Raw genomic sequence first — 22,265 nt, 5'->3', positions numbered from 1 at the left:
AAAAGGTAAAAGTTGCAGAAGAATCTGGTAAAGAAGATCGATCTCAACATCAGAAGGGTTTTTTTGGCGATGGTAATGATTTTCTTCCAGTGAGGAATCCTGGGTAGTCCTCTTGGATTGGCGAAAGCTATCGCTGGGAAATTGCCCATACTAATTACGTTTAGCACACGGTATGATATCGAAATTACAGTTGTCAAATTCCTGCAACTTATCATCTTTGGGAATCGGAATGAGGTACTTGTTGCAAGATTGGATCCCAGTTCGATAGGAGTTATTTGACAGATAGATCTTAGAGTACATTTCAAGTGGACATTGCTGCGAAATAGAACCAATCATGCAGGAGAGGTCAGGGGTGAAAGTTAAGGGAGAATTCATTAAATTGGTGCGTAATGTGTCAAATTTGACATGCACTGATCTAAGATAGGAGGTTAGGGGACCTGTTGTTTCTAACAGGACAATTAAATTGATTGATGGTACGGGTCAGGAGAAGTATCAAGTTGAGGAGTGATTTCTTCCACTATGCTGTATAACTAGTCTCCCACATGTCATAACTAGATGCCGTTATGGTTATATGTATTTGATTAAGATTGGTGGAGAAATGCTCGCCTTTGATGGTGATTCAACCATTGCAAGCTCAGCCTTGTGCAAATATTCGATTTATAACCAGCCTATCTGTAAATATTCTTAAAGGTTTGACTTAATAATTACTGTTTTATTCCTAAATTCTAGCAAATCGGTAAGGAAATACATAGTGGTTTACTGGCATTGTGACCATTCTCCAAGACTAATCTGTCATCAGCATAAATTCTTGCCTGAATAAACATGGAGGGGAAAGTAAAGTCAAATTACTTTGGTTGAAGTAGTCAGAATTGTGATATACTGGTGTATGAGAGACATATAAATTATCACATGCGACTGTCCGGTGTGAGATGTTTGGTGATAAATATTCAGATTGGGGACAATAAATAGTGCATTATTGATGCCAACGGGGGACTAAAGCAATTTGGTGCAGACATTTTGAAGAGAAAGGAGAACAAACATGGCTGATTGTCACGTGGCACTGTTACGAGATTTATTGCCCGCTTGTGATATATGTTATGGTTCAAGCTATCATCATTAGATATGTGTAATGTTGCAGAGTAGCTGTGTTAGCTGTGCTGGGAGTTAAGTGTAAAACGTGCAGTATTTAGATATTATTACTTAGACGACGCTAGCATCTTCAAAGGATTGACCTGTTGCAATTATCGTGTGTTACTTCGGGAACATTTTTATTCATGTTAGTTGTTTCTTCTCAGCAAAAAAGGTGAAGTGGATATTGTGTCCCAGATGAATACATATATTAGAAAGACAGCAATTACAATCACAAATGTGAATGAGTTAAGTTTGGTAAATGCTGCAGTCAATGAGTGAGTGAGTTTAGTTTTACGCCGCTCTCAGCAATATTCCAGCTATATGGCGGCCTTTTTAAATAATCGAGTCTGGACCAGACAATCCAGTGATCAACAACATGGGCATTGATCTACACAATTTGGATACGATGACAACCAAGTCAGCGAGCCTGTTAGTCGGCTCTTACGACAAGCATGGGTTGCTGAAGACCAATTCTAATCCAGAGCTTCACGGGTCTACTGCAGTCAGCTAAAATTGAGTGATAAATATGTGGTCTGTAACTAAATCATATTCTGCTGATACATTGGGGATGTTTTGAAAAAATACGCTAAATCATCAGAGTACAGCATCACACAATCAACTAAATTGTAAAACTTCATTCACATGCAATGGCAGTCAACTGCATCAAAGTGCTGTCTTCATAGTTATTATTACGTCAATTATCTAGTAAATTGTGCAGCTAGAGTAATGTGATTTTTTTGTTCATGGTAAAAATCAGTTTTAGATACAATTTCTTTGGATAAAACTTTCAGTTATATTTTTGGGTATTTCATGATGGAATCTGGGAAGCTGATTCCTGTCTCCAGATTGGTTCCTGAGACCAATACACATGGTAATCTTAATATCATGTGAATGCTGTAGATGTCTTTGCATCTTGCATTGAAAACAATTTTTTATGAAAATAGGGGACTGTTATCACTGTATTTAGCATTCCAACACAGCAAAACAACCCTATTACCATCTCAGCACGATACCACAGTTACTACACTAATTGTGTTACCCATGAAGAGCCATGTTAGAATTGGTCTGAAGCAGCCCATGCTTGTCACCAGAGGTGACTAACGAGATCGGGTGGTCTGGCTTGCTTACTTGGTTGACACATCTCAACATTTCCCAGTTACGTAGATTGATGCTCATGCTGTTGATCAGTGGATTTTCTTGTCTAGACATGATTATTTACAGACCACCAAATAGCTAGAATTTTGCTGAGTGCAGCATTAAACAACAAACCAACCAACCAACCAACCAACTACTTGTTACTGATGCCAACTAACGGTCATATTTCACAATACCTACCGGTATGTCTCAGGACAACCCATGTCACAATCAAGATGGGGCGGTGAGGTACCATAGTTGTTATAAAAGTTGCTCGTCATGCCAAAGACCCGGGTTCAATTCCCCACATGGGTGCAATGCGTGAAGCCCTTTTTTGGTGTCCCCTGCCGTGATGTTGCTGGAATATTGCTAAAAGCGGCATAAAACCAATCTCACTCACTGAATCACTCACAATCAAGACATCCATGTAACACTTACGACAATCATGTCCCACCATGTTTCACTTAAGATGTAAAAGGTGTAAAACCCAACCCACTCACTAACTGTTCTACTGTAGACATCCATGTCCCACTTTGGACCACCATATCTAACTGCAGACCTAGTGGTTAAGGCAGTTCGCTTGTCAAGCCAAAGATCCAGGTTGAATTCCCCACATGGGTACAATGTGTGAAGCCCATTTCTGGTGTCCCCTGCTGTGATATTGCTGGAATATTGCTAAAAGCTGCGTAAAACTAAACTCACTCACTCACTCATTGCACCCGAAACAACCATGTCCCTCTCTTGACCACTGTGCTTCCTGCCATGAACACCATGGCTCAGGAGAAATTAAGACACATACCAGACATTGCTTTGTTGGGAGTTGTGTATAATTCCCTTAATGATATTGACTGGTGCTAAATTGCTGGCTAATTTTCAAAAGCGGTGTGGTTGAGAATCGCCACCTCTATTCAGCTGAACAGCTGCAGTTTTACCTTATAAGCCATTGGTGTTACACTGATGGCTTTTAGGAGCTAGAGTGACAATATTTAGGTTGTACTTTCTAGTGCAGTGTAACTACAAGAACATATACTGGTTTGATGGCCTGTTTACCCCAGTATCTAGTTGGTTCATTGGTGTGAGGGGCGGTGGGGTAGCCTAGTGGTTCAAGCGTTCGCTCATCACGATGAAGACACGGGTTCCATTCCCCCAATGGGTACAATGTGTGAAGCCCATTTCTGGTGCCCCCCACCGTGATGTTGCTGGAAAATTGCTAAAAGTGGTATAAAACTACTCACTCACTCACTCACTCACTCATTAGTGTTATAGTCTAGGCATCCACCACCATGACAATGCTGGAATATTCCTGAAAGCGGCCTATTAAATACGCTGTGTGTTTTAACAACGATATAATTAGTTTTGATTTTGATTGTAAGTGGTAACCTCCATATCACTTTGTATCTAAATGGTACATTTTGTGTTTCAGCAAAAGGTGTGGAACCTCGGTTTAATGTTGTGGCGAAGAACGTGACTGTGGTGACTGGACAGACAGCCGTTCTACCCTGCTCCGTGGACTTCCTTGGGGAGTTTAAGGTAAACGTGTTGCCATTGAACCATAACTGGAAATAAACATGTGACTTTTATATGGACTTCAAGGAATGACCTAATTTTAATAATAAAGACAATTTCATCAATACAATTATCAGATCTCAGTTGGCGAAAAAATTTATTTACAGATTTACTGAATTCATATGACTATTTCTTGCTATACATCCTGCATCCTACAGTTCTTTTGTATGTGCACAGCTCCAACAGTGTTGTCTTTGCAGCTGTTGACAGTAAACTGGTAAAAAAAAAAAAAAAGATGTAGTTTCCTTTGATCTTGAAAATCACTGTGCAGATTTAATAACAAATCAACTGAGACTAACTTTACAACTTTTGCTCACTCTTTTATCAGTGTCGAGAATATGAATAAAATATAACACCACGTCATGATAACATTCCTCATGATAATAATCCTTTGAAAACCCACACAGACTAATACATGATTTGAAGGAAAGTTCCTGTCAGGTGCTACATGATATTCAGAGAGCTCTTCATAGCATTTTCCTGACGACTGATGGTAGATGTCAGTGTTGTCAATGTAAATGTTATTGTCAGTGAGAAGGGTCTTGTAAGGAATCTCCCCTAATCTTGTAACGCAGATGACTTGTGAGACGTTTTCTTGGAAACATCTACTCCATCAAAAAGGCATTTCAGGGTTATGTTGTCAATCCATAGATTTGGGATGAATTAGGGTGGGGTGATGATTCCCAGGACATTACAAATGACCAGTAGTTGTCAGGTGGATAGTCTGTCAAGAAGCAACTGCAGCCATCTTTCCTCATTTTGAAGCTTTACCATTGAAGGCTGGACCCATGAGATTGGCTTTCCTTACTAAACTGACGGATTCTGTCACCACTCTTCGTATTTGTTGCTCTTGAGAGCCTAGCAAAGATGCTGGTAGTCTTCTGTTGACGAATCAAATGCAATTATACTCTTTACGTCCTTTTCAACTCCCAAATGTTTGTAATTTGGTCATCTTCATCCATTTTGTGCCATGATGGTTTGCAAACAAATTTACATGAAACATTTTGTATTGATTTGTTGATTTGCTAGATGTATGGCAGTCCGGCAAGAATGTCATTGACAAATGCTGGAATCAGCGGCGTGGTATCAGTGATAATGGGGACATGTCTCTAATGGTGTAATTGATGGGGAAATCTGCCATGTCATCCTGGCTTATCAGTAAAGGCATGTTACATTCAGGAATTTGTAGAATGAAATACACCCACTCATACAATTTCTCCCTAATATCGTATTTTATTTGTGTAGGAAGTTGTTTTAGCTTAAGTTAATACTTGCAAAGTGATGTTTATGGTTATTTGTTGTTAAATGCTTCACTCAGCAAAATTCCTGCTCTATGACAGCTCAGAACAGATTGGATCAGTAACACATGGTTAAATTCATAATGGTCATCATTTTTGGTCTCCCACCATGATAGTGGCATAAAACTAAACTCACTCACTCTTAATGGTCATATCTCAAGGTTCAAGGGACAAAGGTACTCAGTTTCAGTACAATTTGCTTTTCGTTATCTAGGGTGGAAATCAAGGTGGCCAAGTGGATAAAGTGTTCATTCATGAGGGCTCATAATGTACTAGTATAAGAGCCCATTTCTGTGTCCCATTTCATCATATTACTGGGTTATTGCTAAGAGTGACCTAAAACCATACAAACTCACTCATAGGGTATCCGAAACCAAGGGTTATATTTTCAATTCCGGGAAAATAACTGGTAGTTTGTGGTAGCACTGATCCACAATTACCACACTCACCCACTCTGTCAGATAGATGAACAAAATATACTTTATTGTCACACAAATTTTGCCAAATAATGACAGCTTTTTAGTTGATCTTTTGTGATCTTAACCACCAGTACTGAAGAGCCTGGTAACAATGTTTCTTTAGAAATTGAAATTTGCTCACAACATTCTCAAATATTTGAGGACAACCAATACGATTTTGAAATATTTGTGACAGAAGATTGTATCAAAAAATCCCATCTTGGTCTCCACATTATAGTGCAACACAAATAGTGTTATTCCTGCAAGCCACTTGTTGTCTTTCAAGGCATGATTTATCGTCAATAATCAGGGTCATTGTAGAGCAGTTCTGCAGAACCCGCTGTGTTCAGTAATGGCCTCTTTCCACAACATTGGGCCTGTAAAATAGCTACCTTCTAAAAAAATATGTCTGTTTGATTGCTCAATTTATTTCTCATATGTTGGTTGGTTTGGGAGATTTCACAACATTATCAATCAAAATCACTCTGATATACCCCAGAAATTCACTATTTTATTGTGAAACTGATGACAGTTCTATTAATGACCTTCCTTTCTTTCCTCTCATGATATCTGACTGATATTTTTATGTTAAGTGCTTCTGTAAAGTCTTTAAACATGCATAATACAGATTTAATATCATGTCTTAATTAATATTTACTGAAATCCATTGAATTAGAAAAATGTGTTAATCAACCGAACAATCCTCCCAGGACATGTTTTAGTATGAATAGATAAAACACTTTATCGTGTTGATAAGAGAAGAGGGTGTTGAATATGATATGAAGAAATTTTGACTTTACAATTTTTAAATTATTAATAAATCACAATTTCCCATGGCCTGACAGCAATGCATTCATAGCATTTGAGGTATTAACAGTCTCCAACAGTGTTGAGGTATGCCACTCTACACTAATTACAGTATCAAACAGCGCAATAAAAGGCAATATATGCCCTGTCAGCCATTATGAAATTGTACAATTTTTTCTTATGCAAAATTCACCTTGCTTGAAGGACATGATAATTTTATGGCAGCTGTTCCAACTGACACAATACTTTAATGATAGGCGTTCCACTCCCGAATAGTGCAGCAATAGTGTTTCTATCGGACACAGTACTTCTATGATAGGTGTTAGACCACTCATAGTGTTTAAAGTCTAACAGTACTATTCCTACAGTAAAGTTGCTTTAAGGCTCTCCAAGAAGAACTCACGCCTGTAACATCTAGTGTTGGGAATTGGTTAAAATGTCATAATTGATGATTGGTTCATTACCACCGATCAATCATCGAATATAATTGGTTAGCGTCATTTATGAAATTTTTTAATGCACAAAATATAAGGAAAAAACGTACTTAATTTTTCCTTATCCTGACTCATGCTCTTTTGCTTGTCTTCTTCTTCTTGCGAACATAGTGGAACACTTGTATCTCCCTAATTGAAGCTCCCTTCAATTTAAAATCACTAATTAGTATTCACCACGAAGTTACCTCCTTTCCACAAGCTGGCGGGAGCGAGGGCCACCTCTACCCATGTGCCTCACTCTCTCCTTCTTCGTCCAGTGAGCTGGGCGTGAGAGCCTCTGTGTCTCCCGACACACTATATCCTTTGAATTATATTTAGTTAGTTACCTCGTATAGACATCTATAGAGGTTTAGCTAGTATCCTTCAACGATTATATATTGATATTTAGTCGCTTTTCTACAGTTTAGTCACGGACGCCGTGGTTTGTTTTCAGTGGATTACGTTGATGAAAATTCTGTACTATTGCAGATTACGCTTTTTATGCTGCTGCTGATCCGCCTTTAATATGATGTACGCAGCCATGTTTATTATATTCACATTGCAGTTGCGGTACAAATTTATCCAATTCTACCTTTTATTAATATTTACTTTGGCGCTTTAAGCACGCACAGCAGATAGGTCGCTGTATGCAGAGTCTAGTATGACTGATACACCGGAACCCCTCAGCCAGTCTACTGCTGTTGGCCGACTTCCTCCCGTGTGTGGTGTTCCGCTAGAGTGGTGGAGAGGTGTGGGGACGAGTCCGCCATCTCCAAGAAGCATCCTGCTTCCCCAGACATCCCATCGCCGCAGCAGAAGACTAGGGGTTTTTCTACTACATCTCAACAACGAGACCGTTCCCATCGAAGTTTGGGCCTGTATGATGATCAGCCGGTCATCATACGGATGTACATCAAAGATTGACCGATGTCGGCACAGATCAGCATGCAGCCTGATGTACCAACGCAGATATGCGATGATCGTCCTGAGGGTCCCATCATTACCAACACTCAACGCAGACGCCGCGACACCCAGGGCAGCGCCGACCTCTGAGGGAAAATCAACGAAGTCTACTAGGACTTTCAACCGAGATTGTTCCAGCCGATGACCTGGACCTCTCACGATGATCAGCTGATCATCATCCCCGACGACGCCACAAGAAACGACCGGTGACAGCTACAGCGACATCAGCAGAGATCACCATGCAGCCTGATGCCTCTACACTGATGTCGGACGATTTTCCGGTGGACCCCTCCATTAACACCGCAGATTAAGCACCGACGACCCTCGCCGCAGACCATCCCAGAAGACATGATGCGACAAATTATGAACATCATGGAGGACCAATATCTCGCGGTAGCAGGGTCCGAAGTTCGCGAAGGCTCCAAACGTAGACAGCACCCCCAGAGGCACCCCCGTCCAACGTAGCAGCCAGGGCGATGTCACCTTCGCGAAGGAAGTCCGCGGACCACCTTGACGAAGGACCTAGATGTACAGCTTTCGCGAAGGCCTTCGCAAAGCGGAAAGGACCTAGATGTACAGCCTTCGCGAAGGCGGAAAGAACCTAGATGTACAGCCAGCGAAGGACTTCGCGAAGGCAGGATAGATCATCACCTTATGCGGTTTCATCCCTAGATGTGGACTCGGACCATCAGACATCAGGGAAGCCTTCGCGAAGGTCATATCGCCGTTCCCCGGACCGGGCGCAGAGGAAGCTTCGAAGGCATGCGCGAAAGGACACCTGAATCCAGATCATCATCATCTAGAAGGACATCGAGGGACTATACAAGAGCTTCGCGAAACTATCAACGTTCCCCTCACAAGTCTCCGAGAAGATCAACCCATAGACAAGTTGATCATCGATATCAAGTATAAGAACTACAATCGTATATTGGTTCTGTTGAATCCATGACGAGACGTATGTTCGCTGGCCTAAATAGATCTTAAACACAGAGGCTGTTCACGCAAGCAAGCTCCATATATATATATATATATATATATATATACTAATCGGGCTTTGACTCGACACCTTCGCGATGGTCGCGAAGGCTAAGTGGCTCCAAGTCTACTTCACCCAGAAGATCTAGAAGGGATACTTCGAGAACTTCGCGAAGTCTCCGGCGTTCACCGAGGAAGTCTCCTCCAAGGTTTCCATATACTAGCCACTCGTCATATATAGCTACTCGTCAGTCCGTTCAAGACGTCGCATAAGTTGATTATCAACTGTATGCCAGATGCCGTCTATAAGCCTACGCCAAGATAATTGCTCAGGCTATTTACAACACAGAACGTCGCTGTATTATTAGTCAACGACATTTCATAGATCTTCACAGAAATCAACTATTCCGTGATAATTGCTAATATACAATCCCGGACGACGATACGATTATCTACATGCGTGACCATTACGCATATCTGCAGACAATTCAATATCGAAATTGAACAGCAGCCTTGTTACAGCGAGTATAACTCTTAATCGTCAAAGTTTCTGAGAAGAAATATGTACAACAAGTTCAACGTTAATTCTACAATTATGGACGATACATTCATGTATACAGTCTACAAGCTCACAACTTGCAAGTTGTTTATACCCTTATATATAAGGAAGTCGGAATTATATTCAAAACTGAAATTACTTTCACGCGACAACCAGGAAAATAACCTACCCAGCATAAAATTACAGAGCGAGATATTTCGGCGGAGGTTTCAGCGGTTACCATTAACCCTCAAAACACGTGGTCACTCGGATAACTTCGAAGCTACGGTGAAGACCGACGTTTATGCTAATATCAACGACGACAAGAATTTATTCAAGGTGGGTTTTTTCCGCTACACCGGTGACATCACACAGCGGGTATTATACAGAATCAAAATGCCTTGTTCTGATTGGACCGCTGAGGGACAACGACCTACACAGAGGTCGATCTCTATTCACAGTTCAAGACTTACGTCACAAGTGACAACTATATATCAGTGAACGAGCAAGCCTCATTACAGTCCAGTTAACCTGAACATTCATGATTAGACTGCCTTTCTTCAAGTTAGAGACCTCCCCTGTCAAGTTAAGACGAGGGATCGGCAGTCAGGCGATTTTACATAAAGTTCAACGAGGACAGACACACCTGGTTGTGCACCTACATCGTCAAGGACTTCGCAGCGAATTACCTAGATGAAAGATACAAGTGGATCTAAATCCACAGCGTTTCAGACTACAGCTGAATTTCATCAAGCGACTAACACAACTAGATGGTTAGTAAACCTACTAAACTTCTGTTTGGAGAATAAAACGGAAATTTCACGCCCAACCTGGGGATATGAATATAGTGCTCCAACACCTCACAAGTGAGGTTTATGAACACGCCTGGATGACATACTTGGACCCCATGATACGATGATTCTATCAAGATGGCCAGCAAGAGCACTGTAATTTTATCTCCACCAAACCAAACAGGAGGAAAAAATGCAACAGATTATTTCCTCTATCATCAACTTACGCAGAGTGAAGTCTCATGTACTATATCTCCATTTGGATCAGAACTGTCATACTACGTGCATATGCGGATGGACCTATTCCGACCCTCCATGAGCTTAATACTCATGATATTATAGCTAACTTCTACAATTGTTCTACACAAATGTGATTGAAATAATGGAGGGTTTATTTCTGGAAATCCGATATGGTGGTTGCAAACCATTATCTGAGAGATATCACCACCGAGGACGTCTCAGGTATACACCAATTCGATCCCATGGTCCCTCGCACAACAGCTGACAGTTCCTCGGAGAAGATAAGTCAATCTAACAAATTTTTACTTATCTTATAACAATACTAAATAGCTTCATGCTATATATAATTTACTTAAGTTCCTTTTATCATCACAGTACTATGATTATTACATCATACAATATATAAGTTAACAACTCTACAGAGTTTGTTATTATATATATTTACCTTAAGTTATTCATATCTTAAGAGTAATACTATGGTTACATGATAAATGCATTAGCTAACAAACTCTACAGAGTTTTGGCTATTTTATACATAGCTTAAGTTAATTAAGCTAACAAACTCTACGGAGTTTTACTATTATATAGGTAACTTAAGCTAATTATACCTTAAGCATAGTACTATACTCATATTATTAAAATATATGGGCTAACAAACTCTAAGGAGTTTTGCTATTATATAGGTAGCTTAAGCTTATTCATATCTTAAGCTTAGTACTATGTTTATATCATATAAGTAGATTAGCTAACAAACTCTAAAGAGTTTTTTGCTATTTGGCTTAAGTATCATCATATTTCTAAGCAATATGGTTATATTATAACATGTATTAGCTAACAAACTCTACAGAGTTTTAGCTATTATATATGTAACTTAAGCTTATTCATATCTTAAGCGCAGTACTATGTTTATATCATATAGGTATATTAGCTATCAAAACTCTAAAAGAGGGTTTTGCTATTATATATTTCAATATTTCGCTTAAGTTTCATCATATTTTAAGCTTTATGGTTACATTATAACATGTATTAGCTAACAAACTCTACGGAGTTCTTGCTATTATATATGTAGCTTAAGTTTTCCTTCATAAGCTCAATACTAGGTTTATATCATAGCTAACAAACTCTAAAGGGTTGTTTTCGCTATTATACAATTAGCTTAAGTTTTCATCATATCTTAAGCAGTATGTTTACATTATAAAGGTATTAGCTAACAAAACTCGACGGAGTTTTGTTATTATATATATATAGCTTAAGTTTCATCATAACTTAAGCTCAGTACTATGTTTTTAACATAAAAAGTATATTAGTTAATAAACTCTAAGGAGTTTATTTTGCTATATACATTTAGCTTAAGTCTAATCTTATCTTAAGCTTAGTACTATGGTTACACTATAAACATATTAGCTAATAAACTCTACAGAGTTTTTTGGCTATTATATATGTAGCTTAAGTTAATAATATCTTAAGCACAATACTATACTCATATTGTAAAATATATTAGCTAACAAACTCTACGGAGTTTTGCTATTATATATGTAGCTTAAGTTCATTATATCTTAAGCACACTACTATACTCATATTGTAAAATATATTAGCTAACAAAACCCTACAGAGTTTTGCTATATATATGTAGCTTAAGTTAATTATATCTTAAGCTCAGTACTATACTAATATTATAAATATATATTAGCTAACAAACTCTACAGAGTTTGGCTATTATATATGTAGCTTAAGTTAATTATAGCTTAAGCACAGTACTATACTCATATTATAAAAATATATTAGCTAACAAACTCTACAGAGTTTGGCTATTATATATGTAGCTTAAGTTAATTATAGCTTAAGCACAGTACTATACTCATATTATAAAAATATATTAGCTAACAAACTCTACAGAGTTTTGCTATTATATATGTAGCTAAAGCTTATTCATATCTTAAGCTCAGCATTATATCTATATCATATAAGTATATTAACTAACAAACTCTAAAGAGTTTGCTATTATATAATTAGCTTAAGTTTAATCATATCTTAAGCTTAGTACTATGTTATATCTTAAAGTATTTTAGCTAACAAACTCTAAGGAGTTTATACTAGCATATTAACAAGCTTTAAGTCTATTAGTCTTAAGCATTGTATTAATGTTATATATACTTTATCATAATAAGTACATGGTAATAACCTTTTATATGGCAGCTGATAAGTTAGCAGCAGGAATTCATCAGTTCAGTGCCTTTATGAAGTTCCCATAGGGTTATTACAATCATCACAGTTCAAATCACTAATTATTAAAAATCCAAAGTATTAGATATTCCCACCTCCGTCTTCCGTAGGGATGCTACAACAAAAAGAGCATGAGTCAGGATAAGGAAAAAATATGTAATTTTGGAGTAAAATTGATATTTTATACTTATCCTGACTCATGAGGTCAGCCCTCCCATCCTCCCCAAATAACACTTTGGATTTCCCTGTAAATTCAAATGTTGGGCTCAGTATATGAGGAGAGAGTGAGGCACATGGGTAGAGGGTGGCTCTCCCTCCCCGGCTTGTGGAAAGGAGGTAACTTTCGTGGTGAATACTAATTAGTGATTTTAAATTGAAGGGAGCTTCAATTAGGGAGATACAAGTGTTCCACTATGTTCGCAAGAAGAAGAAGACAAGCAAAAAAGAGCATGAGTCAGGATAAGTATAAAATATCAATTTTACTCCAAAAATTACATTTTTGGGGGTATTTTTGGCAAAATTTCACATCTTTAAAGGATGACTAGTATGTTAGGAACATAAATTTCTTGATGTCTTTAAAATAAATTCATTGATGACTTGGAACAAGCTTGTAGTGCTTATGAAATGTAACAGACAAAACCAACTTTGTTAAAAATATTGTTGATGAAAACAAGTGTTCCAGAATTGTTTGTGTTCGATTATGAGAAAACATGATCGATTGCTTGGTCGTTTAGTCACTGCGAACAATCTTTGATTATTTCAATTAATCGGACCACCACTAGTAACATCAATTTTATTTCTTGTTGCTCTGAATGTTAAAGTGAAACTTCAGAATGTCAAAGGGAATATTTTTGACATCGAAGAAATACATATCATCCTTTGTTGACTCCTTGTTTTCAGCTTATATTCTTTTATATATTTTAGGTGCATTTTTATAAAAGAATTGTTTGTATGTTCTTATATACACCTACATGTCACATAAGTATTATTTTCAATCTTGTGTTGAGCCATCTCTCATCAAAGGAAGATTTGATATCACTAGACAACTATGGTTTAGAAATGTGTCATGACTTAATGGCCTCATAATCTACCCCTTACAGACAGAGAACCCATCGGTAAGTAAATCTCAACTGACAGTCAATGCTTTCACACTTACCTGCCTTCATCCCTCTAACATCGTAACCAGGGGCTAGTTTGATGGTAACATCCTAACCAACGTTTTGTTTCTTGGTAACCTCCGAACCGGGGGCTAGTTAGAGCCGTAACATGTGAACCACGGGCTAGTATGTTGGTTCATACTAACTAGAGGTTAGTGTGGTCGCAACCAGGGGCTAGTGTATACATAGTAATGAGGCCCGAGATATGCGGTAACATACTAATCAGTTTCTAGTTTTTCATGGTAACATCTTAACCTGGAGTTAGTTTTGTGGTAATGTCCTAATCAGCGACTAGTTAGGTGGTAACATCCTGACTAGGGTTGAAATGGTATGCTCTTCCCTCGGTATGGTACGTATTGTGTGTGTTACAAGGCCTTCGGTTTGGTCCGTTTCGGTTCAGTATATGAGATTTGATCATAATACAAATAGCAGCCGTCTGGCATAGAAATGCTTAGCTTTCGACAAAATGATTCAATTTCTAGACATTTTAGAAAACGTTTAAAAAGGCTGCAAAAATGATAGTACAAAATTGAAAATGCCGAATATTGGGATTGCATTATGGTATACTGAACCAAAAGCAAAATACTGCAGTTCTACTAATACCGCTCTTTACGTTTCATCCCTAATCCTAACTTAGGTCTAGTTTCGGGGTAACAATCTGGACTGGGGTTTGTTTTGATGGATGACATTCCTATAATGGGCTTGCAGGGTTTTAATAAGCTGGCTTGGGGGTGGTTGTCAAAAATGTGGCTTCTTTAAAAAAGTTGAAACAAAACTGAAACATTTGAACTGTCAAAACATTTCACAATTTTATTCACTATCTTATCACTCGATGAATTCTTAGAAACTAGTTAAAATATTTGTCCTAATTTATTCTTCACATAGCTAATTATTTTGAGATAAGTTATAGGAACATGACTTCCCAGAGAACATAGCTATTGTTAGACACTTTAGCACAAACGAGCTGTCGCAACTCATTGGTGCCTGGTTTTGAATTCTTTTTTTCCAGTATTCTTTGTGGCTTTTTGAATTTCTCTTTCATTGAATTCATTTTCCTTACCTTTTACAGTTACATTTCTTATCTGCTGTACAGAGTGTTCTTTCTAGGCTGAAATAGTAAGAGGAGATGGGTCCTGTTTAAAAACATGACATTACCATACTGAATGAATAATTATTGTTTTACCATCAAGTGAGTGAAACTTTTTTGAATGATTTCATACTAGCATGTATGGAAAAATGGATCTATTTTTATTTTGAAAAATGTCTTTCTTTCTGAACATTATACTTTGTAAATGGTATGCTTTTTCCAGAAGTATTTGCTAAGTAAAATAAGAGCAATTTAGATTTTTATGACTGAAAACTCTGGATAGTCAACTTCTTTATTGCAATGAATGCAACGTTTCAGTGTAGTTACTAACACTGTTGTCAAGCAAGTGGTGATGAGTTTCCTTCATCTTTACAGCTTCTGAAATGCCTCTCAAAGAAGTGGAAATTTGTCAATCAAAATTGTGGCTGACAACTTAGATTACTCTGAATGAAAGAAGATGGTCCACTTGAATATTTTGTTAAATATTTTTGTAGTAAAGACTGAGCACACAATATTATACAAATATACTATAAAATATTCACTAACTTCTTTTGTTCAGTATATATAGGCTACATCTCAGAACCAGGCAATATCATCCACTTTATGAAAAGGGGCAGTGGGGTAGGTTAGTGGTTAAAGCTTGCATTCGTCACGCCCAAGACATGGGTTCGATTCCCCACATGGGTACAATGCATGAAGCCCGTTTCTGGTGTCCACCACTGTGATATTGCTGGAATATTGTTAACTACAGTGTAAAATTAAACTCACTCACTCACTTTAGGAAAAGGCCTGTTGATGTCAATACTTGTTCGACAGGTCTCTTGCTGTCCTATTTTCACAGGTCTTTGGCAGTTTGAAAGTAATCAACACAATTTTATTCACATAATATTGAAATTTCAACTTTACCAATATCTGTGTGCCTGATAAAGAAATGACTTCCTCCAAACATAATCTGAACCTTTGAATATTACACAGTACAGTACAAATGGTGTTTCAACTCATTTTAAACAATTTCCTTAATTTAATTTTGGAATGTTTGACTGGCATGTCACTGTGATGTCAGCACTTAATGTGCTTTAGAGACGTCATCAGGTTTACCATCTGACACTGGATCGGTAGTCCATGTAATACATAATTATATTTTCAAAGACCTTATAGAAATTATTTCATATTGGAAAGTTTTCCAGTATACATCAATACAAGGTTTAGTGCATCAAATGAGCTTCTTTCTTCCAAGAAAAAAACAAGTTCAAGTCCATTAGTTTTTGAAGTCTACAAATTATTATGTTTTTAATATTTAAAAAGTGTGTGAATGGAATATACGAATGATTGACAATGGGCCATTTTATTGCATTTGTTGAACTTCAAGACCATAACTTCCACAGCTACTGCTATAATCTGTAGAAAGCTTCCTCTCATCGGTAGAGAGACCTTGTCTTTTTTCTGCATCTAGCATCCCCGAGTTTGTTCAATACACTTCCTTTCTTTCCACATATGGATTAGACAGATTCATTACAACATCTTTCTTTCCTGTCCTGTCAGCCTCTAGAATATGGATTGTCAACCACATTAATTTTCTAGCTATCACATTTTGATTAGACATGTATTCATCCACTAGAACAACAATGATTCCATTATGCTGCACCTTCTTTTCAAGTCTATGACCAAGTATGTAATAATTAATTGAACCAGTGGAGCACTGTACAATGAAAGACATTCGTGTCTGGTACAGGATGGGAGATGACTTTCCTGACAGAATATATCCGTTTTGAGATGTCAGACGGTTCCGGTGAGCATGTACAGGACACAATGAGTAATGAGTTGACATGATAGCTGGTCTTTCTATGAGGAAGTTTAACTCGTGAACTCATTGTTTGTATTTTGTACCCATAAGCTTTATTTTTAAGAATTAAAAATAAATGTCAATTGAAACTAATGTGGATTACGGAAGTTCAAATGGCAACAGGTACAAATTTGAGCCTGCACTTTGTGATTTTTTAAAACATTATTGTAACCTTGAGTAATTTGCACCTCTAGCCTGTCTCAGGGACAAGTATTTCATTCAATGATGTATGTGCTTTTCACACTCATTAATTAATGGTGCACAGTCACATGCCTTTGCGACCCTTGAAGATCCGGGCTGGAATTGGTGTTCAGCAACCCATGTTTGTCGTAAGAGGCGATTGATGCTGATGATGTTGATCACTGGATTGTCTTGTCCAGATTCAATTATTTACAGACCGCCGCCATATAGCTGGAATATTGCTGAGTGCGGAGTTACACAACCAAGCAACCAAGCAACCAATCACATGCCTTAGCTGTGCCTCTTATTATGATCAGTGGTTTGTCAACATCATACTCATTGGTTTCCTGAAAGTGCAAGTGAATATCAAGATTCTGCTTTGGGCTTTTCTCCTACTAAGTAGGCACAGTGTTTGTAATTGAGAAAAATGATGCTGAACCCATATGACTGGCACAGGGTTAGACCTAGGTTTTGTTCATAAACAAGAATAACCTTGGTAGCTAGTGGTTAAACCACGAATGGTTGATTCCCCACATGGGCACAATGTGTTAAGCCCATTTCTGGTGTCCCCCGCCTTGATATTGCTGGAATATTGCTAAAAGCGGCGTAAAACTAAACTCAGTCAGTCAGTCAGTCATAAACAAGAATAACCTTGACTAGCTACTTCTTCCATATGTAGAATTGTAACATATCACTACCAATCTGAAAGGGAATGTTCACAAGTTGGTCTCCTGGCATCTACCCTTCATACTTCAAGGGAAAAACAGCAAATATATTCAGGCTTTTTTTCCCTTGTTTTTGTGAGACGCTAAACTCTTTTAATCTCGTAAAATGATCCTGCTGTGTGGGTAGTGAGTGTTCACTCAGTTGGAATAGCAAAATATCCTTTAGTAACAAGGAAATCACATCTACATCTTGCATGTCACATTATGCATCCTCTGACAATAGAGAGTTGGGGGATTGCATGGCTGAGTGGTGAAGGGCACTACAATTTGCTTGCAGCTTCCTTTTGCAGGTTGTGGGTTTGGAATCTAAGGTTCACACGACTGATGGTTGTCAGTAGGTCAGTATCATATAAACATATTTAGGAATTTCACCAGTGTGTTCCATGTCTGAGACTTTCATTCCTCGGGGTATTAATACTGCATTAAGCTCACAAGCTACAATGTAACTGAAATATTCTTCAGAACAGCACTAAACCCCGAATGCATGTGGAACATGGAGGAATGTTCAGTGGCAGAGTATGTTATGTGTTTGTATCATTTAGTTCATTGTTCAGATTGTTTTACTGAGAAGGATAAGATTAATACGTCAGTATCTTTTCCTTTGGAATGTAAATGTGACATTAATAATTTTAATCCTGATTTTTATTGCAGCTTATGTTCTCAATTCACCATGAACATCTTATCCTCAAACTTGCTGTAAGGCCAGAATACATTATTTTTCAAGATTTACCCCAGAATGCAACCTAATCAACTGTGTATATCAAGTGTTGATTGATATGATTTACATGAAGTATAACTGTTTCTTAACACTATTCTAGCAGGTGCTTGAGGACAAATACTATGAGGTTTGGTGTTTTGAACGAAGAGAGCCTAGATGAAGATTCATTAAATAATCTATTTTGGCCTAACTGCAGTTATGGGTTTCAGGACAACATGATCCAAACGTCCGAAGTGATGGAATTGTATTTACAAGTATTTCCATTACTGTCTGCTTATGAGGTTTGCATACATCATCGTTAAGCATCCCACATCTGTCATCAGTGTCTAGTTGCCATCAGAATCCTGTAACACAGTAGCTTGGCTATTACTATAACATTGTCCCCTGTCAGGGAACCCTCACCACTGAGGGTATCATCTTCAGGCTCTGGGCAAGCAAATGGCTACATTGAACCACATGCCAGTCTTGCTGGTTGGTGTCAGCCATTGTAACTAACCCAACTCCGCAGTTTTACCAATAATTGTCAAGTGCGCAACTTGTGGAAAATAACTTGGTGAAGTATTGGCATACCGTGACTCACTTCAACTCTGCTAACATTTATGGCTATCGGCATGTGCGTACATTGCAAAAACTGATCATCTATTTGCTATTGTAAAGCAATATGGTCAATTTTGCGTTTATACACATCATTGACAAACAGAGTGGCACCAGGCAAAAGTAAATATTTGCTTTATAAGTCTCTGTGGACGTGGAGATATTTGTAGCAGTTAGGAGAATGAAATAAAATATGACACAAGGGATAGGTCATATTGGTAGCCTCTCGGAGCTTGGCAATTAGAAGAATCACATATTCATCAAATGACATGATCTAGGCATACAGATTACATGCTACCTTCAAGCACATAGTACGATAATTCATTTGTATTGAGTTAGCAAAATTTATTGCTTCATTTGATGTCAAATTGATTTTTAACACTATCTTCTATGCCTGAAAAACAAGTCTATTAAAGAAAGTAATGGATATGATTTTCAATATTTTGGGTGTTTACTTGTTGAAGATTAGGATAGAAGTCAAGCAAATGTTAAAGGGTATTTAGTTTATGAATATTTCAAGACCATTTGTTTCATCAGCACAATTTAGCTTACTTAAAACTCGAGATGACCAGAAATCATCCGTGGGGTAATCAGTCTATGTAATCCAGTTCTTCAACAATCTAGGATTTCCTCTGCTACTGGATGTGATCAAATCTTCTGTTTGTGGACAAGGAACACATGTTAAATATGTAAATACCATTAATGTGACAGACTTTTTCTCAATTTGTTTTCTGTAAATCTCAGAAAATGAAAGATCCTTTGCAGTAAGATGGCCTTCACATGAAGCTCTTGAATTGTTAAAGGCATTTTGTTCAAAACCCCAAGTGCGCTATTATGGGTGTTATCGTGTTAGTTGTAATTATCTGTCATCCTTTTCATCACTGACCAAAATAATTCTTCTGTCGATTAACTTTCCATAATTTGATCAGACGTCTGTTCCTAATTAGCTAAGTGGCAGTCTAACATGCACAGCAACATCCAGCGGTGACAGGATCTGCTGATTCTGCCTGATTATGGTCCATGGATTTGGCAGTACCATTCCAGGCTCACGGTAGTCACCAAAGCAATGGACTTGAACTGTGTCATTTTAGACACTGCACATGTTTTCTTAGCTCATACATTTGTTAATCCCTACGCACACCAAATTTATTGTAAGTACAGGTGAACTTTTTCTTTCCCCAACCCCCAAGACATTGGCACATATGCAGAGCTTAACTATGTGTCCAAACAAGGGATTTTAATGCTAAGTGTGGTTTGGCTGCAAGGCATTCAGATTGCAGTGATACATTTATGCTTGAACAGAAAACAAATTTTGAAAATAACTTCTAAAATCGTAGAAAATGACATCCAATGAGATTGAATTTTCATGACGCTAGTTATTTTGAAAGACGTTAATGTAATATGCAGCTATGAAATGTGTTTGCGGACTTGTGATTGTTGCATTCATTGGCATGTACAGCGTGATTGGTGCGACTATGGAGGAAGATTCAGAATGGCATTCTTCTTCTCTATCGATGGAATATGCCATCAAACTATAATTTTCCTGGACCAAAATGTGAGAAGCTTTCCCTTCATGGTAATTAAGCAGAACCTGTGGGAGTTGGAAAACTTCACAAGTAATTGCCATGAATTCACAACAAATCGCTACTTTTGATTGGCTGAACAATGAATTAATTGAGGACAATTATTCCCGTAGCGAAGTGACATTTGACTTTACGCCGCATTCCTAGGAGACTAAAGGCTTTATGCCACCACAGCTTTCGTATAGTCACCAGCGTTTATCATAATGCCAACTAATTATACCTCATCACTATAGTGAAGCTCTCCTTCAGTCCAGATTGCAAATCTACTTAACAAATCTGCTTGTTCCATAGTTGGAGATTGACAAACGAGGCTATATATTATGTCCATCAAAATTTTACATTGGTTTGATGTGGAATAATGAAATGACATGTCTTGACCTGGTCTAATGTAGCCATGCATCTTGCTCACAGATGAAGAAGGAATTCCCATGTTAGAAAGTACAAGGTTGTTGTGTGAATTATTAAATATCTGCTTTGTCTGAGTTATGTCTTAGTCTGAAGTTTCAGCACCAGAAATAAGACATTATGTTTAGATGGGATAATTACAAACCTACAGGTGTTAGTTAAGAGAATGCTGTTCAGGATGGATGTGAGATGGTGACTACTTCAATACTCTCTGATGAGAACCCACTGGCTGTATTGACAAAGTAGAGAAACGACTTGATGAGACGTTTGTTTTCAAGGCTGCTATTTTTGTTAATTTCAGATGTTAAGCCTATCAATTTGGCAAATGTCTTTTAATCTTGTGAATACTAGTTATGAATGTGAGATTAGGGAAAAACTAAGGTGTGTGTATGGGGACTTCATGTTCTCTGAAACATCAACCTACGCAACATACAGAAAACTGTACGACTTGAGTACTCCATTACCTACCAATGAAGATCCAGGATAGAATAGGCCTGAAGCAACCCATGCTTGTCGTAAGAAGTGACTAACAGGATTGGGCGGTCAGGCTCGCTGACTTGGTTGACAGTCATCGTATCTCAATTGCGCAGATTGATGCTCATGCTGTTGATCACTGGATTGTCTGTTCCAGACTCGATTATTCACAGACCGCCGCCATATAGGTGGAATATTGCCGTGTGCTGCATTAAACAACCAACCAACCCAGTACTCCAGTACCAATATCCATTCAGATAAAGTTCTGTCTCATATTGTTATATAAAATGACAAGTTTCATGTTAACAAACTTTGGCACACAAAGGCATTTTTAATCTTAATATATATATGTCATGTTATTGTTATCAAAGTGAGATTATGGCATCATATACTAATCATGCACACTAATCAGACTAATCAGATTTCATTAATATTTGTGACATTATTATGCATGAAAACACTAAAGGTTGCAACCCTGATGTCTTGAAAGTATCAATGACCTCTGTTCCCTCGTTCACTGATCGTCTGCAGATTAACACCTGACTAAAGTTGCACTCTGGTTATTCCTCCAATGGTCTTCTGTTATTCAAGGTTGGCAAAACAATGAAACATGTTGATTGGTAAAACAACAGAAACTTATAGGAAATGTCTCACAGTTAATGGTAGTGAAATACGTTCAAGTTCATTGACCGTAGCCGCCATATGGCTGGAGTATTTCTGAGTGCGGAGTAAAACTCAACTCTCTCGCTCATTGACTGTATTCACTCCACAAGAGGGGCGGTGGGGTAGCCAAGTGGGTAAAGCGTTGGCTCGTCACGCCGAAGACCTGGGTTCGATTCCCCACATGGGTACAATGTATGAAGCCCATTTCTGGTGTCCCCTGCCGTGATGTTGCTGGAATA

The 22,265-nt window shown here is 38.0% G+C and overlaps 1 protein-coding gene across 1 annotated transcript in view; it reads left to right on the top strand.

Moving 5' to 3' along the window:
- The window catches only part of LOC124282433 (limbic system-associated membrane protein-like), a 151,019-nt gene that overhangs the window by 91,175 nt on the left and 37,579 nt on the right, over positions 1 to 22,265 (top strand). Inside the window, 1 exon segment of the mRNA XM_046718418.1 lies at positions 3,689 to 3,795. Coding sequence (XP_046574374.1) covers positions 3,689 to 3,795 — 107 coding nt within the window.

Source organism: Haliotis rubra, unplaced genomic scaffold (genome assembly GCF_003918875.1).
Source record: "Haliotis rubra isolate DU_JTF1 unplaced genomic scaffold, ASM391887v1 Scf3, whole genome shotgun sequence".
Lineage (NCBI taxonomy): Eukaryota > Metazoa > Mollusca > Gastropoda > Lepetellida > Haliotidae > Haliotis > Haliotis rubra.
This window is presented reverse-complemented; position numbering and strand designations above follow the sequence as displayed.